Source organism: Ostrea edulis, chromosome 5 (genome assembly GCF_947568905.1).
Source record: "Ostrea edulis chromosome 5, xbOstEdul1.1, whole genome shotgun sequence".
Taxonomy (NCBI): domain Eukaryota; kingdom Metazoa; phylum Mollusca; class Bivalvia; order Ostreida; family Ostreidae; genus Ostrea; species Ostrea edulis.
Window position 1 is genome coordinate 73,300,376 of NC_079168.1, and position 27,836 is coordinate 73,328,211.

The following is a 27,836-nucleotide window of genomic DNA, read 5'->3' on the forward strand; positions in this document are numbered from 1 at the left end:
GTGTCTTCCGTGCAATACTTTCGGCTTTCTAGATTTATCTTAATTAAACACAATCAGTCTTTGAATACTTGTCGACCTACTTTCTTCGCTTATAATTCACATCCCCGTGCTACACCGATCCCGCTCCCCGCATGTGGCATTGTAGACGGTGACATAGGTATTATTGTTTCAAAATGAATAAGGAAATCAACAGGGTTCAAATTGACTGGCTACCTAACATGGCTACATCAACATACAAAATTTAATATTTGATGCTGTAAGTTTTCATGACTGGCTACCTAACATGGCTACATCAACATACAAAATCCAATATTTGATGATGCAAGTTTTCATGACTGGCTATCTAACATGGCTACATCAACATACAAAATCTAACATTTGATGCTGTGAGTTTTCATGATTGGCTACCTAACATGGCTACATCAACATACAAAATCTAATATTTGATGATGCAAGTTTTCATGACTGGCTACCTAACATGGCTACATCAACATACAAAATCTAACATTTGATGCTGTGAGTTTTCATGATTGGCTACCTAACATGGCTACATCAACATACAAAATCTAATATTTGATGATGCAAGTTTTCATGACTGGCTACCTAACATGGCTACATCAACATACAAAATCTAACATTTGATGCTGTGAGTTTTCATGACTGGCTACTTCAACATACAACATCTAACATTTGATGCTGTGAGTTTTCATGATTGGCTACCTAACATGGCTACATCAACATACAAAATCTAATATTTGATGATGCAAGTTTTCATGACTGGCTACCTAACATGGCTACATCAACATACAAAATCTAACATTTGATGCTGTGAGTTTTCATGACTGGCTACTTCAACATACATCTATCATTTGATGCTGTGAGTTTTCAGTTCACATGAGGCTTTAATGAATGTTTGAATGTATGTTTCTACACAAGTGTAGTGAGAAAATAAGTCAGAATTTTTTTTATATCAATATTTTAAGATTATAGCGATATCAGACCCCAACCATGTGCAGAAAACTATGCCAAATATGGAAGAGTTTTTATAAGGGGTGGATATTTAGCTTCCTGGTCCAAATTTTCCCCCCAGAGAGCAACAGTTCTGTGGCTAAAACTGAAGGAAATACCTGAAAATAATGACTTCATTGGAAATACCTGTTACATAATAAATCCAAGATGAAATTCCTCTAATATATATAAAATTTATTAACAAATCAGCTATGTTTACATGTACAAATAAGCTGCATATCAACAAACTTGGTGTAAAAAACATACTACATAATTAATACTTGTCACTCAGCAAAAATTATAATTACTTTACATGTACATGTCAAACACAAAATATGGTCCATTAAAGCAAAACCCACAAGCCTGCTATTAATAATGTTATCTCCAGATACATCATGACTGTCCAGTCATCGCAATAAATGTAATATCAAAGAATATAAATCTGAAGTCTAAAAATATCATTTTCATATACTCATAACAAATACAGTACAACTTTTGAAGAGAAATGTTGCAAATGCTGTTATTTTGCACGAACATTTGAATTCAAATTTAACCAAGCAGTGTTGTGTAGGAATTTGAGCAAAGCATAAAAGGAAACAATTATTTTATGTTGAGAGCAGTAAGAACCTATCATGTACTTCAAAAGTTCAGTACACACAATAAATATTTCAACAATGGTTAACTGTACGTCACAGTGGTTTGTAAGTAAAACTTCTAAAGGCTAAAATAAAAATATCCTAATATAAAATCATTAATAAGATAAATTCAGTTCAAAAATCTTTGTAGTGTTCAATACATTTAAAAGCACAGATCTTCTCAATAGGCGAGATCTTTGTAATTGCTTTGAATAATCAGTCATTTAATTCAAATTCTACCCAAGGCTTCTCTACCCTCAAGTGACTTCGAATTATTATGGGTTCAAAGTAGAAAAACTGTACTAATTACCACTTGATATAGTTTAATTTAATTAATAACCAAAGAAAATGTATATGCTGCCACTTTTTCAAAGACAGACATATGCATGCATGAATATCAATATCCAAAATTTGCACATTTTTTTTTTAAATAGCATAATTAAAGTATACCTAAAAACTTGTTAAAATGACAACAATTTTATTCTAAAAGTTACAAAAAGCTGCTCCTTTATAACATATATAGATTGTGGATAGAGGGAAAATCATTGTCTGGTAGACATGTAATAAAAAAAATATCAACGCAGGACATAGATAAGTGATTATAATTATACATTATTTCTTATATTCATAATATCAAATTGATGGAAAATATCTTCTTTTTTTTCAGAATTAAAAGTTTCACCCAAATTTTTATTATACCCAGTGAATAAAAATCCTACAAAGGATGTATTTCTATCATGCACAAAGTTTGATTAATCAAAGATTTTGCAAAAGCCTATGATGTCACACGAGGGTGGAGCTACCGTAATACAGGTAATCATTTTGAAACAATTGATTTTGCTTATAATTTCCCTGTACAATCAATATACTAACATCTAAGGTTTCCTTCAGGTCAAACAATTTAGTGAAAACATGAAAAAACAAAACTATAAAAACTTTGTTTAGTCTTAATGGTCAGTGAATTGTACGTCCCCTAACCTTAATCACTTCTAAAATCCAGTACTTATCAAATGCAAATATTTCTGAAGACAAACACGTTTGTAAAGAATTATCATGTATATTCTATGTATGCTTTTATTTTATATCGAGGAACAAAACAAATACAAATTGACCATACTTTATAAAATAAAATATATCATCAGCAGGGGACTTCCTCAAAATTATTTCCTAAATATCCTTCAAATATTTGGAATACATAACATCAGTCATTACATGTATGTGTTTCTGAGTTCCTTTTCAATTTATATGAAGATCCACCTCCATTTTTATCTATCAAAAAATTAATTTTTTTAAAAATTGAGGATCACAATCCACAAACTGGAACAGGTGTTGGTTTCTGTTTAACTTCAGTAATAATTCTACTCAGTCATCTAGCAACACAGGGTTTCTCGTTTACATGCAGTGTATTAATATAAACAAAGTTTACAATGGATATCAGAATCTAACTTTGTCACATTATCTTGTTATACTTGACAGTATATGTTACCCAGTATTAAACGCCAACGCATTTACTGTGTTTTTTAATTTTCTTTACCAAGCAGATATTTTGATTTCAATAGTATGCCGGTACATAATCATATAATACTATTCTCTTTACTTTCTTTTTTTTAAAAACAGATTTACAGTAAAACATGCTTATAGTGAAATGCTAGGGATGAATAATTTAGATTTAACATAAACATAATTATATCCAATAAGTTCATATTAATATGTTTTAAAACTACAGGGAATGAAAATCACTTTGTTGAAAGTGTGAACTCAGTCTAAACATGTTCGCTGTAAGTGTGACTTCACTATAAGCATGTTTGCTGTAACCATGTTTTACTGTAGTTTGGAGTACATATAATGTATCTATCTACCAAGGTACATGACACAACAAAGCAAACAATGCACTATGTTGAGGGGGGTTGTTTACTTATTGCTAATTGTATATATTAATGACAGCACAGGAAAATAAGGCATATTCCAATTCACCTAATACACAAAACAACAATACCTGAAAACATGTGGGCTAATATATAATATACACAAAACAATGCCCCTTATCCATGACCATCACAATTCTGTATACATAAGTTTCTTATTGTTTGAGACCTTATACACATCTTTGTATAAATTACATGTGACAAACTGCGGGTAATTTTTAACTGGTGGTCTTTCTTTGTTTTAACTGGTGGTCTTTGTTTACAACTTTATTGACTCCATCCTTGTATACCTTAGCATAAAATTCAAATTAACATTATTATTCCTATTCTTAAAAACACAGGATATTCTAACAACTTTCCCAACCATGCTGACATAGTACTTTCAATAATCAACAAACATTATCCACATTAACACAATGTTAAATCTCTCATTCTTGAAAAATCCTGTTCCTGGACTCTCTTCTTCTTTCATAATATCATTTCTTTTGCAAGACCCGATTACACTAATACAAATTTAATCAAGTTACGTTTGCATTTAATAGTCACCTTTTCTCTGAATTAAGTTTGATATTTGTCCTATAGTTGCCTTGCTGGAAGTCACTAAGAAGTTTTATTACTTTGATATTGCTTATTGCTACAGAATCTACATAATAACCCATTGATGCATTACAAGCGTGCACACACTGTATAAAACAAAATGCTTGGATGGCTCAATCCCAACAGTTATCAAACTACTCATTGATTGGCTGTTTCCATGGAAGCAACATACCAACCCCAACAGTTATCAAACTACTCTCGTATGTTCCCCTTGCTCAAGTCTTATTGTACGAAGGTGTTTTACTCGACTCATCTTATGAATTACTCAGTGTTTTAAAAGCCCATTGATTGGCTGTTTCCATGGAAGCAACATATCGCCTTCATGGGCATCAGGGTTTGTTTCAAAACACATTGCTGACTCCAACTCAGAGTTGCCATTTTTGTCACCATTATGTAACTTGGGTTTCTTTGGGTCACCTTTGTCTGTGATCTCAGATCTTTTTCGACCCATCCTTTCATTTTCAGTTCTCACTTTATCTTGCTTGTCCATCAGAGAATTAAGTAAGTCACATAAAATCTCCATAAAGTTGTTAACACCTTCATAACCTACAAAAAATAGACTGAAGTGTTATTTCTCGGAGAGACACCTAGCACAAGAAACACAAGAGGCCCATGAGCCACATCGCTCCTCTGAGTCACTATGAACCTGCTGTAGTTCATCTGAGTCACTATGACCCTGCTGTAGTTCATCTGAGTCACTATGACCCTGCTGTAGTTCATATGATCTGAGTCACTATGACCCTGCTGTAGTTCACATCGCTCCTCTGAGTCACTATGACCCTGCTGTAGTTCACATCGCTCCTCTGAGTCACTATGACCCTGCTGTAGTTCATATGCTGTGATTTTCAAGATTTTTTTTTTTCAATCTTTATTCTCATGAAAAATTTGATCCCATATTGTGGCCCTAACCTAGCATCAATTGGTCACAGCATAACCAAACTTGAATTCACACACTGTGGGAGTGTCTCCATACCACTAAAATAACCATGCTGTTCCGGAGAAAGTGAAGGTCACAAATCAAAATGTGAAATGAAAGGTCTTGCCATAAAAAATTCCCTGTATATTCCCATATGAAAATACTACCCCTGGGGCTCATGACAAGAACAAACTTGAATTTGTACTACCTATAGATACTAAATACTTGCACATTAAAATGATTAATTATGGCCTGTTGTTGTTGAAATGTTTCCCTATAAATTCTTCTGTAAAACTTTGGTCTCTAACTGTGTCCCCAGCATACCCCCAGGGATCAAAATTTGAATACATCTGAATTTGCAATACCTATGAATACTTGCACATCAATATGACTTATCAGAGCCCTACTGTTCTTAAGGAGTTACTTTACATCATCATAAAGGCCGACTTCCTTTTAAAACATGGGTGAAAATATAAATATCAGCAATATTTGTCTATTCATTTCAAAATTATTCACCTGACAGAGTATCTCAGTAGGTTAGCACGTTGACTGCTGATTGCGGGTTTGAGTTCAGCAGGGGTTTTAAATTTTTTTTCAGATTGCTTTCTACTACAACTGCATTTTTTGACTAAATAAAGTAAATTTGAAAGTTTTCAATTTTAAAAATTGTTGTACATATTCTCCACTTTTCATCCATATCAAATTTCTTTGGTGTAGCATACCTCCTTAGGAAGATTTTTTCCTTTATATTCCCAGGTAAAACTTTGATCCCATTTAGTAACCCCACTCTATATCTGTGGGTCACAATTTGAACAAACTTAAATCTGAACTACCTGGGGATGCTTGCATATTCATACATCTAATCATGGCCCCGTTGTTCTTGAGAAGATGATTTTGAAAGATGTTTGCTGTATATCCACATGTTCTTCTATGGTCGTTATAAAAATCTAGTTTGCCGTTACAACCTATCATTGGGTCAAATGCTGTCTGACATGTTTCATGTCGATTGTTAGGCCGTTCTTGACACACTGATTTTGACTATGGATAACTCTGTTTACCTGATCAAGATATAGGGCTCACGGCGGGTGTGACTGGTCAACAGGGAATGGTTACTCCTCCTAGGCACCTGATCCCACCTCTGGTATATCCAGGGGTCCGTGTTAACCCAACTTAATTTTGTATTGCTTATAGGAGTTATAAGATTGATCACTGTTCGTTATCTTCACCTTTCACGTTAAACTTTTATCCCCTATTGTGGCCCCACCCTACCTTTGGGATCCATGATTTGAACAAATTTGAATCTACTTTATGTCAGGAAGCTTTCAAGTAAACAAATTTTCTGGCCCAGTGGTTTTTGAGAAGATTTTTTAATGACTCCACATTACTTTCGCCTTTTCTTGAATATCTCCCCTTTCGAGGCACCATGGCCCTTCATTTGAAAAAAAGTTAAATCCCCTTTACCCAAGGATTATTTGTCTTTAATTTGATTAAAATAGGTCCAGTGGTTCTTGAAAAGAAGATTTTTAAAAGATGCCAAAAATATTTTCACCAATTTTCTCACACATTATGCACTGTCAAGTTTTCATTAAAAGTTGTTTCCCCTGACTCATTTACCTGGGAAGGCGTTGATGTCTATCACAGCGTATTTCTTAGTATCACAATCAATGATGACGTCGATGCCAAACAACTCCATCTTCAATTCTCTTCTAACAGCCCTCGCCAGATCACTTAGAATCTGGTTGTTGGGAGTGATAGGAGTGCGTGGCAGGTCCACTTCATCAAGCTACAAATGACATTTCACACCGTAACGAACTGAAGCTGATACTCGTGTTTAATTATGTTTTGCTCTAACCAGAAGTGGCACCTGATATTTCTGTGATTATTCGTGTCCTTACTAACATACCTCAGTCAGGAAATTTGCACAGTTTGGCTTTGAAACATCATTTGAGTCGAAGTAAATAGTTGACTGGTCTGCAAATAAAGTATATTAAATGAAACCCGTTCAAAAAGCAACACTTAGCATTTAGTCTGAAATTTGGGACCCCTCCCCCCGAGAAAACACAATTTCGCTTTCATTATATAATAAACTGAGTACTTTACTCCCCCTCATCATCTGTAAGTGTCAAATTGCAAATTCACAATGACAATTCCATCATATAATTAAAAGTAAAAGTGAAATCTACGAAACTAGCAGTAATCTGCTCGCAATTCATTACGACAATTCCGTCATATAATTAAAAGTAAAAGTGAAATCTACGAAAAACTAGCAGTAACCTGCTCGCAATTCATTATGACAATTCCATCATATAATTAAAAGTATAAGTGAAATCTACGAAACTAGCAGTAATCTGCTCGTAATTCATAACGACAATTCAGTTGTATAATTAAAGGTAAAAATAAAAGTGAAATAAACGAAAATAGCAGTAATCTGCTCGCAATTCATTCTGCGTTTACTGGCTGCTTACCCCGCGATGAGAAGTTTTTAATGGAGGGTCTTTCCACGATGTGATGTTTCTCTCCAATGACAAATACTTTGTATAAAACTGCATTGTGATTATGAAACGTCTGGGCCACACACGGGGGCTGTACATCATCGAGACCCTTGTCATTGAAAATTATTGCCATCTGGAATAAAGCAAGATACCAGAAATCAGGAATACTAGTCATTTAACCCAATATATATAACACACAAAGCATGTTAGTCTCAAAATACGTAAATAAATACACATGTACATTACATAGTACAAGTTGATTTGTATCTCTGAGTGGTGATTACCTTATGTGACGCAGAGGAGCCATGTGCGACTACAGGCTTGCACACTAAAATGAAATGCAAGATAAAGGTAACAAAAGTAGTACTGAGCCAAGCTTCAACTGAACAATGGTTTAAGGTGATTAGCTTGGAATTCTTGGTGAGGAATTGATCAGAATACCCTTCATGGAGTCTAATCTTAATCAGTTCCTGATGGAGAGATTATAAAACAACAATTCTTGTTGCCCCCTACTCCATCTGTGTAAAATCAATTTGCTTCAAAACACAATTTTTCTGGGTGCCAACTTATATTGGTGCCAAAAGACTGATAATATTGCACACCTTCAACTTCCGATGTGATACTTTTAATCTATTTCTAAAAATATATTTGCTTTAACACATCAGCACTTAATGATATACAATCTCTTATCACATGGACATACATGTGAGGCAGCCTTGGATCCAATCCAGTAAGTTGGCCACCAAAATGCTGGAGATTGGGAATAATTTCCTAATTCTCGGAGATTTTTTTTATCAATATTCAACATTCTCAACATATGTACGAAGCAATTAAAAAACAATTTTCAACTCCAAATCTAACTTTTTAAAATTGAAAATGAGGAAAATTTTAGTACTTTAATAAATATTTGTCCACATGGGAATTGTTTCCATTCATTATGATAAGGTATACCTTAATTCATGATTCTATTCAATTTGATATACGTATGTTTGTCGGTGAGTACCAAGAAATTTGTTCATCACACTTTAGTAATCAAATACAGTGAAGAAAAAAAAAATTAGAAGTGGGAGAAAAAAATGAATATTTGTTGGCTTTTCATCTACTTAATGGGTATCAGTATCTTCCTCCAGTTCAGCCAAGTACTACCACAAGGACACAATATGAATCTTTTTTTTAAAATATAAAATTGAGAACATATTCAATATATATTATAGAGTATATGTTACATGTACATTGTATCAATTTTTATATTGTGACAGGTCCCTGTGGTAAAACCTTAATATAATACGAACACAGTAGGAAACATTGAAGATAAATTGTGAATATTTTTGTTTATCAGTTAGACCATCATACATATGTATATTCAGAAATTCATGCAAAACCGACATAGTAGTATATTCAGAAATTCATGCAAAACCGACATAGTAGTCAACCCTCATAGAAATAGCTAGGGTGTGCTCTGTTACTCTGTAATCTAGGTGTTTAAATTCTGTCACTCATACTTAAAACTCAGAGGTGGGAGGTACTAGATCACGAGAAGGAAAGCCTACTAAATCCCTGGAACTTATCTACTTTAAAAATTATACATGCAATATATTCAGAGCAATTCAGCTGTATATGTACAATTATCACCACGAAATAAAAAAAAAAAAAAAAAGCCACAGCCATTTAATCAGCACCATTGATTGCATTTTTGTTTGTAAAATTGTGTGCTTTATAAATTTTAATAATAAATAATCTTAATATCATTTGAATGCATGCACAGATTAAGTTTAATGATCCATGACAAAATCGTTTTGGAAAACTTTACAGTATTCTATTTTCCTGTCCTTCCAAAACCAGTCAGAGTGATTTAACAATTCTGTGCTAATTAAGAAAATGTATCACTACAATTTGGTTACTGAGTATCGGCATGAACAAACTTATTGCTGCACCACATAAGTATTTTTGCATATCAAAATAATGTACACTTGTAGTTCTTGAGAAAATTATTTTCAAAACAGTATCCTATGTAAAATGTTGAACTTTTACTGTAACTCTGCCCTACACCCAGGAATCATCATGTGAACAGGAACAAGGATGTTTGCATGTTATCTTAGCTAATTGTATTTTCCTACATGTACGTAATCCTATGTAAATCTTTTTAAAGAAAACCTTGTAGCCCAGCCAAAATCCTCAATGTTGTGGTGTAACACAAACACTACACTACAGAAGGACATTCACACATTAACATGTTCTACCCTTGTATTTCTCTTATAAAAGAATGTTCCCATATATTCTTATGTAAAACTTTATAACTACCACTGGCCAGGCCCTCATATTGGGTCCTGAGCACAGGCAATTATATTGATTGGATTCGAATTTACTAAATTCGAACCCAACCGATATAATTGCCTGAGGTCCTGGTTTGAACATTGAACTGGAATATTCATCATGGAAGTTTTATGCAACCCAAAGATTTTGGCCTAGTAGTTCTTGAGAATATTTTTTTAACAAAACAGTCTTTATTATATATTATATATAGTCCTTTGGTTGAAATATAAAAAGTTTACAGACAACACACAGTTATAGAAACTTTCATCAGAGAAGCTCACTTGAGCCCAAAACAGGTACAGTCCAGTGAAACATTCTACTTCGCCATTTTTCTGTTCACTCAACGTGCGTTCTCCGTTTGCACTTATACATTCAGTTTTTACAGTTCACCAACCACTCGTATTCACCACTCTCAAAGCATTCATCATTCGTTTAACACACATTCACTGTTCAGTCTTTTGTCTTTGCATAGTCATTTGGAGCTCAAAAGTGAATGAATCGATCTTTATAACGAGGACAAAACGAGGAAAAAAAACACATACGCAAGAGTGGAAGGAAATTTTCATATTACATCAGAGATATGATTTCGAACTAAAAAGTATCGGGATTATGAACTGTGAAAACCCAAAGAAAACTTCAGTCTACTCAACATCAACATCAGAAGATTGATCAGATAGTGTGTTGTTTTTTTTTCAAACATGGAAATATCTTTTTTTTTATCTAACTGATCATTAATAAAGATTTTTATTTCCTTTACTGAAATATCCTTACAAAATAGATATAAGAGCTCAGTCAGCACTTTTGAGCACTGTGTAAATTTGATTCCATGTTTGGTTGTTTTTCGACAATGTTCATATTCTTTTATGGGGGTGCTTTTTTCAACAGTGTTCAAATCTACAAATATTATATGTAAGACCAAACAGAAATATTTCAATGGCAATTGCTGCGGGTCTGCAGTTTATTGTTACATCAATGCAAATATTGGCATGGGACATCTACAAGTACTCCAACTTGTACAATTATTTATCCTTACATCATTGATGTACAACCCGGGGGACTTTTTGACGATGTAATTTTCCCATTATCTTCATTATGCATATTTGGTTGTGCCCCTCCCACTTTTTTATGGCAGTAGTAAATGGTAGTGGAGTAGTAATATTTCTATTTAATTGACCCCCCTTCCAGTTTGAAAAGTGATACTATGGGTCTGTACATTATCAGCATTTCATGAGAAAGATACATTCAATACTTGTACTATGTTTTGTTTAGACTGAATATATTCCTGATACATTCAATACTTGTACTATGTTTTGTTTAGACTGAATATATTCCTGGCTGTAGAACATGCCATTTCCCCATTCTGGTTTATTGTATTATTGACTCAACAACTGATGAATTTTTCAAAAGATAAATGGATCCAAAGTTCAATGCACATCACTGAAATAATTTAACTTCTTTCTGATACAATATGATACTTAAAATAAAACACATCCCGTGCTCACCATTCACTCATCATTCATGTTCACACACCACACACCCCGTGATCACCATTCACTCAACATTCACACACCACACACCCCGTGCTCACCATTCACTCATCATTCATGTTCACACACCACACACCCCGTGATCACCATTCACTCAACATTCACACACCACACACACCGTGATCACCATTCACTCAACATTCACACACCACACACCCCGTGATCACCATTCACACACCACACACCCCATGATCACCATTCACTCAACATTCACATTCACACACCACACACCCCGTGATCACCATTCACACACCACACACACCGTGATCACCATTCACTCCACATTCACACACCACACACCCTGTGATCACCATTCACTCAACATTCACACACCACACACACCGTGATCACCATTCACTCAACATTCACACACCACACACCCCGTGATCACCATTCACTCAACATTCACACACCACACACCCCGTGATCACCATTCACTCCACATTCACCACACACCCCGTGATCACCATTCACACACCACACACCCCGTGATCACCATTCACTCAACATTCACACACCACACACCCCGTGATCACCATTCACTCAACATTCACATTCACACACCACACACCCCGTGATCACCATTCACTCCACATTCACGTTCACACACCACACACCCCGTGATCACCATTCACACACCACACACCCCGTGATCACCATTCACTCAACATTCACATTCACACACCACACACCCCGTGATCACCATTCACTCAACATTCACATTCACACACCACACACCCCGTGATCACCATTCACACACCACACACCCCGTGATCACCATTCACTCCACATTCAAGTTCACACACCACACACCCCGTGATCACCATTCACACACCACACACCCCATGATCACCATTCACTCAACATTCACACACCACACACCCCGTGATCACCATTCACTCAACATTCACACACCACACACACCGTGATCACCATTCACTCCACATTCACGTTCACACACCACGTGATCACCATTCACACACCACACACCCCGTGATCACCATTCACTCAACATTCACATTCACACACCACACACCCCGTGATCACCATTCACTCAACATTCACATTCACACACCACACACCCCGTGATCACCATTCACACACCACACACACCGTGATCACCATTCACTCAACATTCACACACCACACACCCCGTGATCACCATTCACTCAACATTCACACCCCACACACCCCGTGATCACCATTCACTCCACATTCACGTTCACACACCACACACCCCGTGATCACCATTCACACACCACACACCCCGTGATCACCATTCACACACCACACACCCCGTGATCACCATTCACACACCACACACCCCGTGATCACCATTCACTCCACATTCAAGTTCACACACCACACACCCCGTGATCACCATTCACACACCACACACCCCGTGATCACCATTCACTCAACATTCACACACCACACACCCCGTGATCACCATTCACTCAACATTCACACACCACACACACCGTGATCACCATTCACTCCACATTCACGTTCACACACCACGTGATCACCATTCACACACCACACACTCCGTGATCACCATTCACTCAACATTCACACACCACACACCCCGTGATCACCATTCACTCAACATTCACATTCACACACCACACACCCCGTGATCACCATTCACACACCACACACCCCGTGATCACCATTCACTCAACATTCACACCCCACACACCCCGTGATCACCATTCACTCCACATTCACGTTCACACACCACACACCCCGTGATCACCATTCACACACCACACACCCCGTGATCACCATTCACATTCACACACCACACACCCCGTGATCACCATTCACTCAACATTCACACACCACACACACCGTGATCACCATTCACTCCACATTCATGTTCACACACCACACACCCTGTGATCACCATTCACTCAACATTCACACACCACACACACCGTGATCACCATTCACTCAACATTCACACACCACACACCCCGTGATCACCATTCACACACCACACACCCCGTGATCACCATTCACACACCACACACCCCGTGATCACCATTCACTCAACATTCACACCCCACACACCCCGTGATCACCATTCACTCCACATTCACGTTCACACACCACACACCCCGTGATCACCATTCACACACCACACACCCCGTGATCACCATTCACATTCACACACCACACACCCCGTGATCACCATTCACTCAACATTCACACACCACACACACCGTGATCACCATTCACTCCACATTCATGTTCACACACCACACACCCTGTGATCACCATTCACTCAACATTCACACACCACACACACCGTGATCACCATTCACTCAACATTCACACACCACACACCCCGTGATCACCATTCACACACCACACACCCCGTGATCACCATTCACTCAACATTCACATTCACACACCACACACCCCTGATCACCATTCACTCAACATTCAAGTGGGAAAGTAAAACGTTTCAGGGACAGAAAATACCCAGTATCTGTCTTTTAATAGTTGCAGTATACCCATTACTTTTACTTGAAGGAGAAGGAACCATTTCAGTACCACTACAATCTGTCCTAATTCATGAGAAGATCTACTAATGAACTGAGAGTGGATCTAATAAATTACACCACTACAATCTGTCCTAATTCATGAGAAGATCTACTAATGAACTGAGAGTGGATCTAATAAATTACACCACTACAATCTGTCCTAATTCATGAGAAGATCTACTAATGAATATTCATGTATAACCGAGAGTGGATCTAATAAATTACACCACTACAATCTGTCCTAATTCATGAGAAGATCTACTAATGATTATTCATGTATAACTGAGAGTGGATCTAATAGATTACAGTCATTGTTATGATTTACAATCTGTATCCAGTCAGAACTATTCACTTATTGCCTTACTATCTTAACCTCTATGGGTACCCGGACCATGTGTTATAGTATTTCATGTTCAAATGCCAACAATCTCCTCCTTCTCTCAATGTTTACACTTCAGTAATAAAAAGATATCAGGAAATATGCAAAATGCTCAGGATATATACATATCATAACTTGACATTTTCATTTCACAGGATACCGAACCTCAATTTGTTCAAAGTCTGACAACATTTCCTGTCTTTAGGTGCAGTACTTAGAATAGGCCTCGACAAACTGATTATTATGTAACTATGACAACGCAGAACATGATATCCAGGAAACATTGCCAGGTAAGGAATTCTGAGCTAGTAGTGTAGGGCTATCTATCTATCTACGTTTACAACAGGTATTCTGCGTACGCATGACATTGGGACATCTTCTGGGTATGAATTTTCAAACATCATAAATAAAATGGATATTTAATCTTAATACAAACATACATGTACTTATCAAAACCTCTGCTTAATATAACCTACTCTAGTTACTGTGTATGTCTAACAAAATAAAGTCAAAATTGAGGAACAACTGATAACGACCCACAAGAGACCTGTGCTTCACATCACTCATTAGAGCTGAACATTATCAAAACTTCCAGAGTAAAACTTTGAATTAAATCCCCATCATGGTCCTGAGATTTAGTGTTTTGAGAAAAAAAATCATAATCATACAAAACCAGCATCATACTAAGAGGGTTCTACTGTATATCAAGGTAATGTTATGTTAAATTAATATCATAGTTCATTCTATTCAAATATATAATAAATCATTTGTTTTGCCTTTGTTAGTATGTTTAGAAAATGGTTTCGGAAACAAATCAAATCAGCAACCCAAAAATAAACAAGTGGAGGGGGGAGGGGGGGGGGTTAGTAGTAATGATAGCAATGGTCACACTAAAACCATTTTCAGAATGTTACTTCATGCAAACATTGTAATGTTTTCCTGATGTTTCTCAATGATATATATTTTTTGGTTACACTTAGAAATAGGACATATAGTAACAGTAATATGTATCATTGTATCGTGATGACACGTGCAGCATTGCAGCCCAACTAAACCTAAACGTCCAGCAGCAACCAAGTCTGTGACCCCTTCCCCTTCTAAAATTTATCACATGGATTTTCATATGCAAAATATCTAAATCAAACATTCGACCTTTTTATACATCATTTCAATATCATTGTTTGAAAAAACTTCACATGTATACAACAAATCTTTCATGTAAGCTTTAGCTATTCCAAACACCCCACTCTATTTTCAATATATCTTAATTACCTCCCCTTGGAAAGGCATATGACCCTTCATTTGAACAAACGTGAATTCATATTACTTTAAGAATACACAAAAATTTGTACAAAGTTGAGTTGAAATTGGCCATATGGTTCTAGAGAAGTAGAAAACAGATAATGCTGATGGGGCCCATACAAATGAAGCAACTTTGACAAAATGACCTTGCTCAAGGTCAATACACACATGGGCATGACCAAACTTTGTGTGAAGTGTAAACGTGTAATTTTCTCCACTACAAAATCATGGTCAAGACAATTTATTTCACTAATGACAATGACCTTTGCCAGGAATCATGCAAACTATAGTCATCAGCAACCTTTATACCAAGTATGAGCATGATGCCATGTAATATTTCTCCATCCCATTGTTATGACTCAGATACGAAGTAGGACAGGAGCACAATCAAACTGACATGGTGATTCCAACAGGTATTTAATTTAAACTTAAACAGTATTTTATTATGATAATTCATAATAGGATTGGACAGCAGGCACTGCCAATATAAGTCCTCTCCTACATGTATTTACCTTCCCACTCCCACTCACCCCCCCCCCCCTCCCACCAAAGAAGGCAAAGGGGAGCTGTGTAACAATGTTTTGCACCATTATCATATAAGGCATTGTTATTGACTATGACCTTTTTAAGATTTCCTAGTACTATGCATATATTTCAGTTGTATGAAATAAAAGACAAAATGGACAAACGTTTGAATTATAAATATAGTTTACTTCGTGAAGTTCATGACCCTGAATATCAATAACATTAGGAGGTAAGGTTGACTTTCATAAGAATACATGCATTTCCTACCAGATGTTTCAGCACAAAATTGTAGGTACTTACCAAATGGGTATCTGACATTAGCCTCTTTCAGTTTCTTTTTATTGATTTCTATTTCTTTAGTGGACAATTCAACGAAAGTAGGGGTACAAACATCAGATTCTGTTAAAAAACAAAATAACAACGTAAAAGTACATGGTCAAGAGCCCTCACAAGCTAACCATACTGGATTAATTAACTACAAGCTTATGAGAATCATAGAGTTACCTGACTTGAGAAGATTGCATCGTAGCAGAAGTTTGTATTGCTCATGTCTGTCAATCAGCTTCTCAATCGATTCAAAAGAATCCACCAGTACACATTCTGGGTGATTACATATGTACTCCTGAAACAAATGTCATAATAACAGCCTGTATTGCTAGAACATCAAACTGTACAAGATGATGACCATTGACCACACTGTACAAGATGATGACCATTGACCACACTGTACAAGATGATGACCATTGACCACACTGTACAATATGATGACCATTGACCACACTGTACAAGATGATCATTTGACCACACTGTACAATATGATGACCATTGACCACACTGTACAAAATGATGACCATTGACCACACTGTACAAAATGATGACCATTGACCACACTGTACAAAATGATGACCATTGACCACACTGTACAAAATGATGACCATTGACCACACTGTACAAGGCCTGAGATGTGCCAAGACTCAGTAATTCATTTCTTATTTTTAACTTTTTTGGTACATTAATGTCTAATTCCACCGAATTTTCAACTGAGGTACCATTATTAAGTTCATTAACATTGACTTATTTAATGTATAGTGTATGTTTACAAGTCATCGTGGTCAATGACACGGGACTTAAGTAATCTGACCCTTCACATCCTGAAGTAATGCATGTATATATGGGATATTCTCCCCTGTATAAGGCACTGACACATTGGATGAAACACACATATAAATGACAAATTAACTTTGTGGTTTCATCTTATTGAGTAACACCCCATAACAATTACAAGAAGCAGATTTGTAAATGTAAACATCGTGCGTGATATTTGTTGCACTGAGAAATCACTGTCTTTCACTAAGTTTTGTGGAGATCTAATTTTCATCTATTTTTGATTTCTATATTTTTCTCTTTTGGATAAAGCATGTAAAAGTGACACTGTATTATTCACTGGTGTATAATTTTGTCCTTGACGTTTGTTATTTTCACCTCTGTGGAAAACACTGTTATGGATATTCCAAACGTCTCTCTGAACTTGATGTACACTGACCTTTCAACCAATGGTCAAGTAAGAAACATATTGTTTATACAATACATATATACCCAGAACCAACACAGTAAAACAGGTGTTACTACATCACAGAACAGAAAAACCAAAATGATAGCTATAAAAATTATTGTGGCACATATTCCATGTGTATATCAATTTTAAGGAACTAATATATGCTTTCTTGTAATAAATAACCAGATCTTAAACTGTTTCTCTATTGTACGTAGTCTCAATCTGCAAAACTCTTCTCTCAAGTCGATAGCTACATGTACATGTATTGGAACGTTAAAGCATACAGGTGATCAATATGAGCTCTTATGATATTCAAGGATTCTGGGAAGAAAACACCTTCTTCCCATGCTCTATCTAACAAACATAATAAACTTATTGGGTGAGTTATTCTGAATGTATGTTGTTTAATTGTTTTAAGTGTTATTCCAGTGGCCATCTTTTGAGTGTTTTTTTTCCCAGTGTTATTTTTACCTTGATATTATTGATGGCTTTTAGTGACTGCTCATCACCGTCTTCAGCATCCACCATAAGGAGGGTACACTTGTGGAGAATAAGATTAAACGGTCCCTGGGGCTCCAAGCTCTTGTCAATATCCAGCTAATCAAACACAATCACAGTGTTATCATAAGGCACTAGCATACACACAACTACTGTGGATTCATTCATTTTAATGGGTATCAAATTCCATGGTTTTGCTAAAAATTACACTTTTGATTTAACATAAATCATAGACAGCTATCCTTTGTTTATTCATCATATGTATAAATTGTGGTAATTTGTTGATGGTTTTGCTCAATGATAAATGTAAAAGCACAAGAAATGTTTAAAACACATGTATATCCCCTGTGGTGCAAAATTGAAAAGGGCTATACACATGTATCATTTAATTGATAGTACATGTAGTGCCAAAACAATTCAGATATTAGTGGAAAATATCTTCCTATGTCCATAGTGGATTGACCCTTGATCTTTGACCATGTGACCTCAAAATCAATAGGGGTCATCTACTCCTTGGGATGTACCAGAGTATACCAAATTTGGTGTCAATCAAGCAAATAGTTCTAAAATCTAAAATGTAGGAGACAATATACTACAATGTCCAGTCTGACCCTTGGCCTTTGATCATGTAAACCCAAAATCAATATAGGAATCATCTACTCCTGAAGATGTACCAGTGTATCAAGTTTGATGTCTGTCAAGCAAAGGGTTCTCAAGATATTGAGCGGACAAGACTTGGGTCTACAGATCAACCAACCAAAAGGGGGTACAAAACAATAGGCCCCCTCTCATGAAAATTCATATGCAACAAATATTGATAATATCACAAGACATATTTCAAGTAGATTATGTTTGTTGAAATAGTCAAACAGGAAAGAACATTTCCAACAATTAAACAGTCCATGTAGTATAATTCTAAATGTTAAATGACAACACCAATATATGGCAAGTGGTCATTCGATCTGTATGGGCACTGCAAGGTATGAAGTTTTATCTTAGTGATTAACCCTCTAATTTTTCAAACAGTTTATCCTTTGAATTTGGAATAATAATTTGACTAAAAGTCAGAATGATACTTTATGTGTTTTTGTTTGTAAAAGTCTTGTGTTTAATAAAGCATAAAGTGTACGTGGCATCTGTGTGATAGAAAGGACTTAAAATATAATGCATTGTAAAGTATACATGTATATAATCTAGTAACCAAACCTTGTCTCCTAAATCGTACCTACTTCAATTTGCATTCACAAGAGCAGACATTTTAAAAAGGTATCTGTATCGACTTATCTATCCTCTTTCATACTTTGTGAGATAAAAGAGAAATTTTGTGTCACACACTCTGCATAAATGACAACTTCCTGTTGACGAGGGCTACTTACTTTCACAAGCTCGATCCCTGCATCTCTGAAATAATAGAAGAAGAATTAAGAATATTTCACATATGGCTACACAATGCGATAAATTAACTTGTCAATAAAAGCATCGGACACTTCCAGTAAGAACATTTGCCAAACATCACACACTAAATACAATATCTATATCAGGGCTGGAAACTCAGTGAAATTACGAGTGAAGTCACAGGACCGTGAACCACAGCTGAACTATAGGCTTCTGGGAGAGGAGCGTAGTTTCAGCCATGGTTTGTGATGATGTCACAGGACTAGCTACATCTTACTCAAAAGTCGCCAGCCCTGCTCAAAATCTGTCAGTCCCGATTTTCAGTTTTGTGATGTTATATTCTTTTATCCACAAACAAATTTACTAACATCAAAGCTTACTTGGTTATTGTACACTGGTTGTTGACCATCAGGCTATCATATAAAATTTTATCCCTGCCTGCCCGAGAAATGGACTATTTCAGGTGGTTGGGCAGGTAGTCGGGCAGGCTGTAATTTTCAATCCTGTACATATATATTTAGAGACTATAATATATTGTAATGGACAGATTTCCAAAACTTTCAGTAGATTACCCAAAAGACAGATAAATAACTGACATGTGAGAGGCAAATTGAAATAAATGCATGGAAAATGTTAAATCTTAGATAAATTTTTCTTATGAGACAATGAGACAATCTCAGTGTATTCTTTCGACCAATTAAGAACAATTACATGTAGGTCTTTATTGGACCAGGCTCCGGGATCATGAAACTGTCTTAAACTTTAAGACTGTTTTAAATCAATAAAGTTGCACTTAAATCTTAAGACTGGTCTTAAAGTGGATCACAAAAAGATCACTTAGACTTAAGATTGGTATTTTGTCTTAAATTTTAAGACTGCCTTAGAGCTGTCTTAACTTTCTAAGACTGTCGCTAAGTTAATTCAAAATGGCTGCGCTGGTTGCATTTTTGAGGCGAGTAAGAGAAAATGAGCGTGATGTCCGTCGATGAAGACGTCTGCCCCGACCAAGAAGAGGACAAATCATTTCTTTAAAAAAAAAAAATAGACCGTCGGTAGATCGTAAACACAGAATCTTGAAGTTAAAATCATATAATGAAATAAATTGTAACACCGCTAGCCCGGAAAAATTGGGAGCGGGTGTATTCAAACATATAGCAATTTATAAATATGACTTCTTATGTGATCAAAATATCGCAGGATTGATTGTCCGTTTCACTACCTGATCGTAGTTCGTAAAGTAGATGTAAACGTGAAAGTAGCACGTACATGCACGGTTGTTTTACTAAAAAGTTACAACTACAAAAGTACATGTATTTACCTGACTGAGTTTGTTGACAATGTGGAAGAAGAAAACAATCATTACTTGCAGTCTGCATTTGCACAGCAATAATGTGCAGTCCGAGCCCGAATTTGAAATAAATTAGAGTTATCCTTCTTTGCTACGCAAGCAGTCGACAAAATAAATACAGACATTGAATTTAATAAAATTATCGCTTCAATCACTCTTACATTTCCACTTTCATTCATTATTACATGTACTTTTAAAAAGAGGGAGGCGACGGGGTCAATACATCAAACTTTGTATGTAATAACGAAAAAAGTTTTGCTACGTGTATGTGCCTGCGTCAGCAATAGTGATCATAAACTAGACGTTTTAGACACTGACTATGTTGTTTAAGTCATTTTTTTTTTTTTTATATCCTATTGTTACCTCTACACAAAAGAGTTCCTTGTTGGCATAGCAATTCAAGATTCTAGACTTAGACTTGAGTTAAGACAATCTTAGTTAAGATTTGCTGAAGTTCGTTTTGTGATCCATTTAAGTCAGCAATCTTAGCTAAGTTCAAATCTTAATTTAAAGTCAAAATTTTGACTTAACTTTAAGAGAGTTTCATGATCCTGGAGCCAGGAACTTAGGTGGACTGCTGTGCTGTTTCTATCATATAGGAAATTTAAAAAAAAACCTGATGGAAAAAGATAAGCAGGAATTCATGTGCACAAAGTCAGTACTCTAAAAGTGCAAAACTTACTTTCTCAACTCAATTTGAACTAAAGACAATTGGTCTACAATTTCAAATTCTATTAACCCGACTGATTTACTATTGACCAACAGAAAAGTAACATAGACCCTTAATATACTTCATTTTTTTCATAACATGAGACAGATTTATTACTTAATTTTGAATCTGCATAGATCATTTACCACACTGTTTATTTGTTAGTGATATTTTCTGAAGCCTAATTTGATTAAGTTGCAAGGGGAAGCAAATGATAATTGAACTATAGAACATTAGATAATGTGTAACTGTCCTGAAGACTGCATTAATTTACTCTATAGATATTCATCTCATTATAGACCCGGACAATTTTTCAGAATCCATAGATTCTGTCAATCAGCCTAACGTTAATTTCGCACACTGCTCTGACCACTTGGTCAATACCTGTACAGTGTTTATTTTTCACAGTTACCATGTCTGCGTATAATGCATTATTGATATCTGTGTCACCACATCTGTGTATAATGTATTATTGATATCTGACATGTGTCACAATGTCTGTGTATAATGTATTATTGATATCTGTGTCACCACGTCTGAGTATAATGCATTATTGATATCTGTGTCACCGTGTCTGCATATAATGCATTATTGATATCTGTGTCACCACATCTGTGTATAATGTATTATTGATATCTGTGTCACCATGTCTGCATATAATGTATTATTGATATCTGTGTCACCATGTCTGCGTATAATGCATTATTGATATCTGTGTCACCACATCTGTGTATAATGCATTATTGATATCTGTGTCACCATGTCTGTGTATAATGTATTATTGAAATCTGTGTCACCACATCTGTGTATAATGTATTATTGATATCTGTGTCACCATGTCTGTGTATAATATATTATTGAAATCTTGTGTCACCATGTCTGTGTATAATGTATTATTGATATCTGTGTCACCATGTCTGTGTATAATGTATTATTGAAATCTGTGTCACCATGTCTGCGTATAATGTATTATTGATATCTGTGTCACCACGTCTGTGTATAATGTATTATTGAATGTCTGCAAATAATGTATTATTGATATCTGTGTCACCATGTCTGTGTATAATGTATTATTGAATGTCTGCGTATAATGTATTATTGATATCTGTGTCACCATGTCTGCATATAATTAATGATATCTGTGTCACCATGTCTGCATATAAGGTATTATTGATATCTGTGTCACTATACCTCCATATAATTATTGATATCTGTGTCACCATGTCTGCGTATAATGTATTATTGAATGTCTGTGTATAATGTATTATTGAATGTCTGTGTATAATGTATTATTGATATCTGTGTCACCATGTCTGCGTATACAGAGATGGGGTAATCGTAATCAGTAATCGTAATTGATTACAATCGATTACATTTTTTTAAGTAATCGTAATTGATTACATTTGTTTTTAAAGCAAAGTAATCGTAATCAATTACTTTGGCAAAGTAATCGTAATTTATGATTACAATAATGGTTACAATGATTACTTTATATTTATATTAAAATAATTATTTAATAGATAACAGTTAGAGCTTATGTATGTTATGTGTGCCATCATAAGATTTATCCATATCTATATGATATTATACTTACAGTATTTGCATGTATTCAATAGCAACTAAGGTCTAAATCTGTTTAAATTAAACTTAATAATCTGAACTAGTATACCCTGTATCATTTACTGTACATCTCATTGATCTCATTGAGACTTATGTTCATAAAGTGCAACAAACATTTCTTATAAACATTTTAAGTGTCACTGAATGGTTTACCAGTTATCATGTTACCAATACTTATGAAAGACTGTACATAAATATATAAAGTGTATTATACAATGTATCTTATTAATAAAACCAGTAAATATTTGTTGTTTTTCTTGTTCAAAAGCATGTAATCATGATTACTTTTCACAGTAATCGTAATTGTAATCAATTACTTTCAAAATATGTGTAATCGTAATCATAGATTTTCAAAGTAATCGTAATCAATTACATTTACAATGTAATCGCCCCATCTCTGGCGTATAATGTATTATTGAATGTCTGTGTATAATGTATTATTGAATGTCTGTGTATAGTGTATTATTGAATGTCTGTGTATAGTGTATTATTGAATGTCTGTGTATAGTGTATTATTGAATGTCTGTGTATAGTGTATTATTTAATGTCTGTGTATAATGTATTATTGATATCTGTGTCACCACGTCTGTGTATAATGTATTATTGATATCTGTGTCACCACGTCTGTGTATAGTGTATTATTGAATGTCTGTGTATAGTGTATTATTGAATGTCTGTGTATAGTGTATTATTGAATGTCTGTGTATAGTGTATTATTTAATGTCTGTGTATAATGTATTATTGATATCTGTGTCACCATGTCTGTGTATAATGTATTATTGAATGTCTGTACTCCATACATTGTGTTACTATACATAAACAGTGTGACCAAGATTATATTAACATATGTCTTAATCATTAATGTAAGCAGAGGAATTATTCAACAATAAATGACAGTCAATTCAAAATTTGGTTAAAAATTCTGAACAAATTATGGAGATAATAAGAGGAATGGTCGACCAGGAACAGCAATGGCCCCAGTGACACACAACCACAACAAATCTGTATTGCATAACTGTACCTTAACGTAAACCATGCATATTTAATGCCTGACATGCACAAACAGCGGGGGAGGGAGATCATTTCCTTAACCTTCACTAGGTGTTTGGCACTGACAGAAACAGGCCTTGAAGATCATATCAAATTTCTACTTCTCCATGGATGCACAGTCATTCAGTTTTGGAGACTGACATTTACAGACATTTTGATTTACCAATGTTTAACAGTATGCTGTTTAATTCTATGTAACGTGATGACAGTCAGTCACACACAGAAAGGCATAGTGATTTCTAACTTATTGCTGAGTTCAACTTTCAACTACCAGAGGAATCAGAACTATTCAACTCTCTTGTCATGTTGTCATAATTCAAGATACATATCTCTCGATCTACAATCAAAAATTTCTAGCTATATGAGCTAATATAAATATCATGTTTACATAAATTTTCATATATATATGAAATATTGTTTTTCTAAATATATTAACTCATATGTAATAGGTAACATTTTCACAGGTCTATGCATTACAGTTACTTTTAAGACCACTGAATTAGAATTCAGAGAAATTCCTGCACATTAAGCACACATTATACAAATGTAATGCACACAGAAAGTCATGTGACTTCAATGGTGTTTACTTGACTGCATCATGTAAATATTCACTGCTCCATAAAATTACCTAATACTAAAGTTTGTTGACAGTAATATTTTAGACACACTGTGAAAATTATACATGCATAGTTACTAACTGTATATGCCCTGTGGATGTACATGTCTATAGTTATTAAATGTACATATGTACTTGATAATGCAAAGTCTAGAATTTACTTCAATCTACCCATTAATTGCATGCAGGCTAAGAATAATTATACAACACGTGTCATAAATTTGTTTTTCAGTGCATAACTGAAGTTGAGGATTTACAAGTAAACCAATGATTTAAATATATGTAGTATAAAATGATGATTTTGTTTTTACTTTTCATTAACTGCATGTATCATATAATGCATTGTTAGATTCATGAGGGTGCCCAGGGATAGCTGGACTGAGGAAGAACTTTCATTGCAATACAGGTACAATATGGTTTATCACAAATAATCAGATGACTGGTAAAGTCATCAAACAACCTGAAAACCCTTTCGCACATACAATTATAATGCATTACAATTTTTGTACAACCACTAATAGTTTAAAATAAAATGCTGCATCCTTGTTTTGATCACCTGTGTGGTTTCTCATTGTATCTACAGGTCTACATAACCTTCAAATGTTGTAAGATTACGTTTTCTAAAAACCTGTAGGGGAATTATTCATCTCTAACCCACAACTCTCTGTCAGATGTATGAATTTCATTATGCTGATTGTATATGTCAATATGATATTATTTTTAATTAAATGTCATCATGACACAAATGAAAATAAATCTAATCACTTCTTCTGAATCAGCATTATTTGCAACTAATATGTTGTATGGTGTGACCGTTGAGACGAGCGAAGCCCATTAACATCTTGCAACACGACTTTTATCCGCCTCTTTATTTAACGCGGGAAATATAACGCGCTTGGTGTAAACAGTTACAAATTGTGACGTCATATTAGCTGCAATGTTTTTTCTTCTTCTCTCAAACCAAGCAAAAACTAAATTTTTGAAGCCATGAGAAAGCTTGTCTGGAATTTAAAAACGTTTATGGTACTTTCTAAACAATCTATTTAATTACGGGTTTGTCAATGAAATATATCGCAGTGACGGCGACATTTTTGCAGAAGCATTATGGGTAATACTCATCTTTTTTCAGCTGAAGAAGAGCAAATCATGTGACTCATATGTGTAATCATTGGAGCGAGCTCAGCGCGTCGCTTCGCGAGCTTTGCTCGCTATAAATTTACTCTGTTTATATCATCACAATATTGTACATATATCCTGTCTGAATGTGTATTATTTTCCCCTATAATTTCAAGCTTTAAACTAAGACAAATAAGAATTATATATATATATATATATATATATATATATATATATATATATATGGGTGCATTGAATCACCGAAATTACCGCTAATCACCGAAATTACCAAAGAAATGACCAAAATTACCAATAAAGGGGCCAAAATTACCTCAGTATATGTTCATCTATATACCATCTAGTCACACATCAAATTTCATGAAGATTGGTAACGATTTGAAGGAATTGTTTCCATAAAACCGATTATTGTGACGTGTGAATCTGAGTTACTAATTCCTTTATGGACAGGTACTCAGTATTGAGTAAGCGAACTATAAATAGCCAGTAAGTTCCAAATTTTATGGCAATATAGAATTCAGGACAATTATTTTATTTTATTTATTTATCACACTATATTGTATAAATCAATACCATGAATACGATATATAAAACATGGGAAATAACTCGTATAAATTTACGCTTCAAATTAATCCATTTAAGGACCATAACTCCTTTAAATCGTTACCAATCTTCATGAAATTTGTTGTGTGACTAGATGGTATATAGATGAACATACACTGAGGTAATTTCGGCCCCTTTATCGGTAATTTCTTTGGTAATTTCTGTGATTCTATGCACTGTATATATATATATATATATATATATATATATATACATACAAAGAAGAAAACAATCAAAGCAGTACAGTAACATGCATTGTGGCTGTCACTATGTTAAATAGTTGAACCTTGATTTTCAATCAATAAATAAATTATTTCTTAATTCATAAATACTTTAAAAATCTACGGAAATAATGCAAGACAATTTTTACTTTGCTGTAAATACTTTAAAAGCTTGTTAGTCAAGCAAATATTTACATTTGACATGGGATCAATATTTATACTGTTCCCCTGTGACACACACTACAGAAAAAGTCAATGGTTTTACTGACAGTCAATCCAGCCGTGGATTGCTATTGATCCTACAGGACATGAAATAAACAAAACAAAAACTGGGGCACTCGTATTATGAAATAATGTCCTCAGAGGAATTAAACCAAATTCTAAAGGACATAATCATGGTGTTTACAAGTCTCCATTGACACTAACAAATTCTATTCGAATGTTTTGACCAGTAAGAACTAGTCTGCATTGGAACGTTTCCAACATCATGATTCTTTTTTCAACCTACATCTATCAACATAATATCCTGAATAAAAAATTCACATCCGCTCACACAGTACACATATATAAGATAGTCTTGTATTTCCTGCCTTGGATGCACCTTTTCTTCAGTTCCGTTTATCACTTTTTCAAAAATAAACAATGAGTCATTGTGCATTATGCACTTGCAGCAAGCTTACCTGAATGTAGAAATTTGGTCCTCAAAATTAAGCCTTTTCTTCTTTTTCTCACTAAGCCAGTACCCTACTCGCCTCATGCTGCCACAGTAAGTTACTGACTCACAAATCTTTATCACTTGCCGGATCGACTCCCATCTCCAGAATAAATATTAACCGGAAGTATTCGATGCACATTTTCGAATGTTTGTTAACACGAACACAGTTTATTCGATTGCC

At 34.9% G+C, this 27,836-nt stretch overlaps 1 protein-coding gene across 3 annotated transcripts; it reads right to left on the reverse strand.

The window, feature by feature from the left end:
• Nucleotides 1-1,182: 1,182 nt before the first annotated feature.
• LOC125650656 (inositol-tetrakisphosphate 1-kinase-like) lies at nucleotides 1,183-27,802 on the reverse strand. Of its 3 annotated transcripts, none has more exons than XM_048879116.2 (10): nucleotides 27,621-27,802; nucleotides 19,621-19,645; nucleotides 18,218-18,343; nucleotides 16,696-16,813; nucleotides 16,492-16,590; nucleotides 7,858-7,901; nucleotides 7,547-7,706; nucleotides 6,985-7,052; nucleotides 6,696-6,864; nucleotides 1,183-4,711 (listed from the first exon to the last, which is right to left on the reverse strand). In XM_048879116.2, exons 1-10 carry the CDS (start codon nucleotides 27,695-27,697, stop codon nucleotides 4,431-4,433), a joined length of 1,167 nt encoding a protein of 388 aa, XP_048735073.1. In that variant the 5' UTR covers nucleotides 27,698-27,802; the 3' UTR covers nucleotides 1,183-4,430. The 3 variants fall into 3 exon arrangements, with proteins under 3 accessions (XP_048735073.1, XP_048735074.1, XP_056021447.1); XM_048879117.2 differs by lacking the exon at nucleotides 27,621-27,802 and adding an exon at nucleotides 27,449-27,470; XM_056165472.1 differs by lacking the exon at nucleotides 27,621-27,802 and adding an exon at nucleotides 20,020-21,586.
• Between the last annotated feature and the right edge of the window lie 34 nt (nucleotides 27,803-27,836).

Coding starts and splice junctions, on each gene's coding strand:
- LOC125650656 (XM_048879116.2), bottom strand. CDS start 27,697: ATGAGGCGAGTAGGGTACTGGCTTAGTGAGAAAAAGAAGAAAAGGCTT. Junction 7,902..16,491: donor TAATGTCAGATACCCATTTG/GTAAGTACCTAC, acceptor ATTTCATTTTAG/TGTGCAAGCCTGTAGTCGCA. Junction 6,865..6,984: donor GTGCAAATTTCCTGACTGAG/GTATGTTAGTAA, acceptor TGTCATTTGTAG/CTTGATGAAGTGGACCTGCC.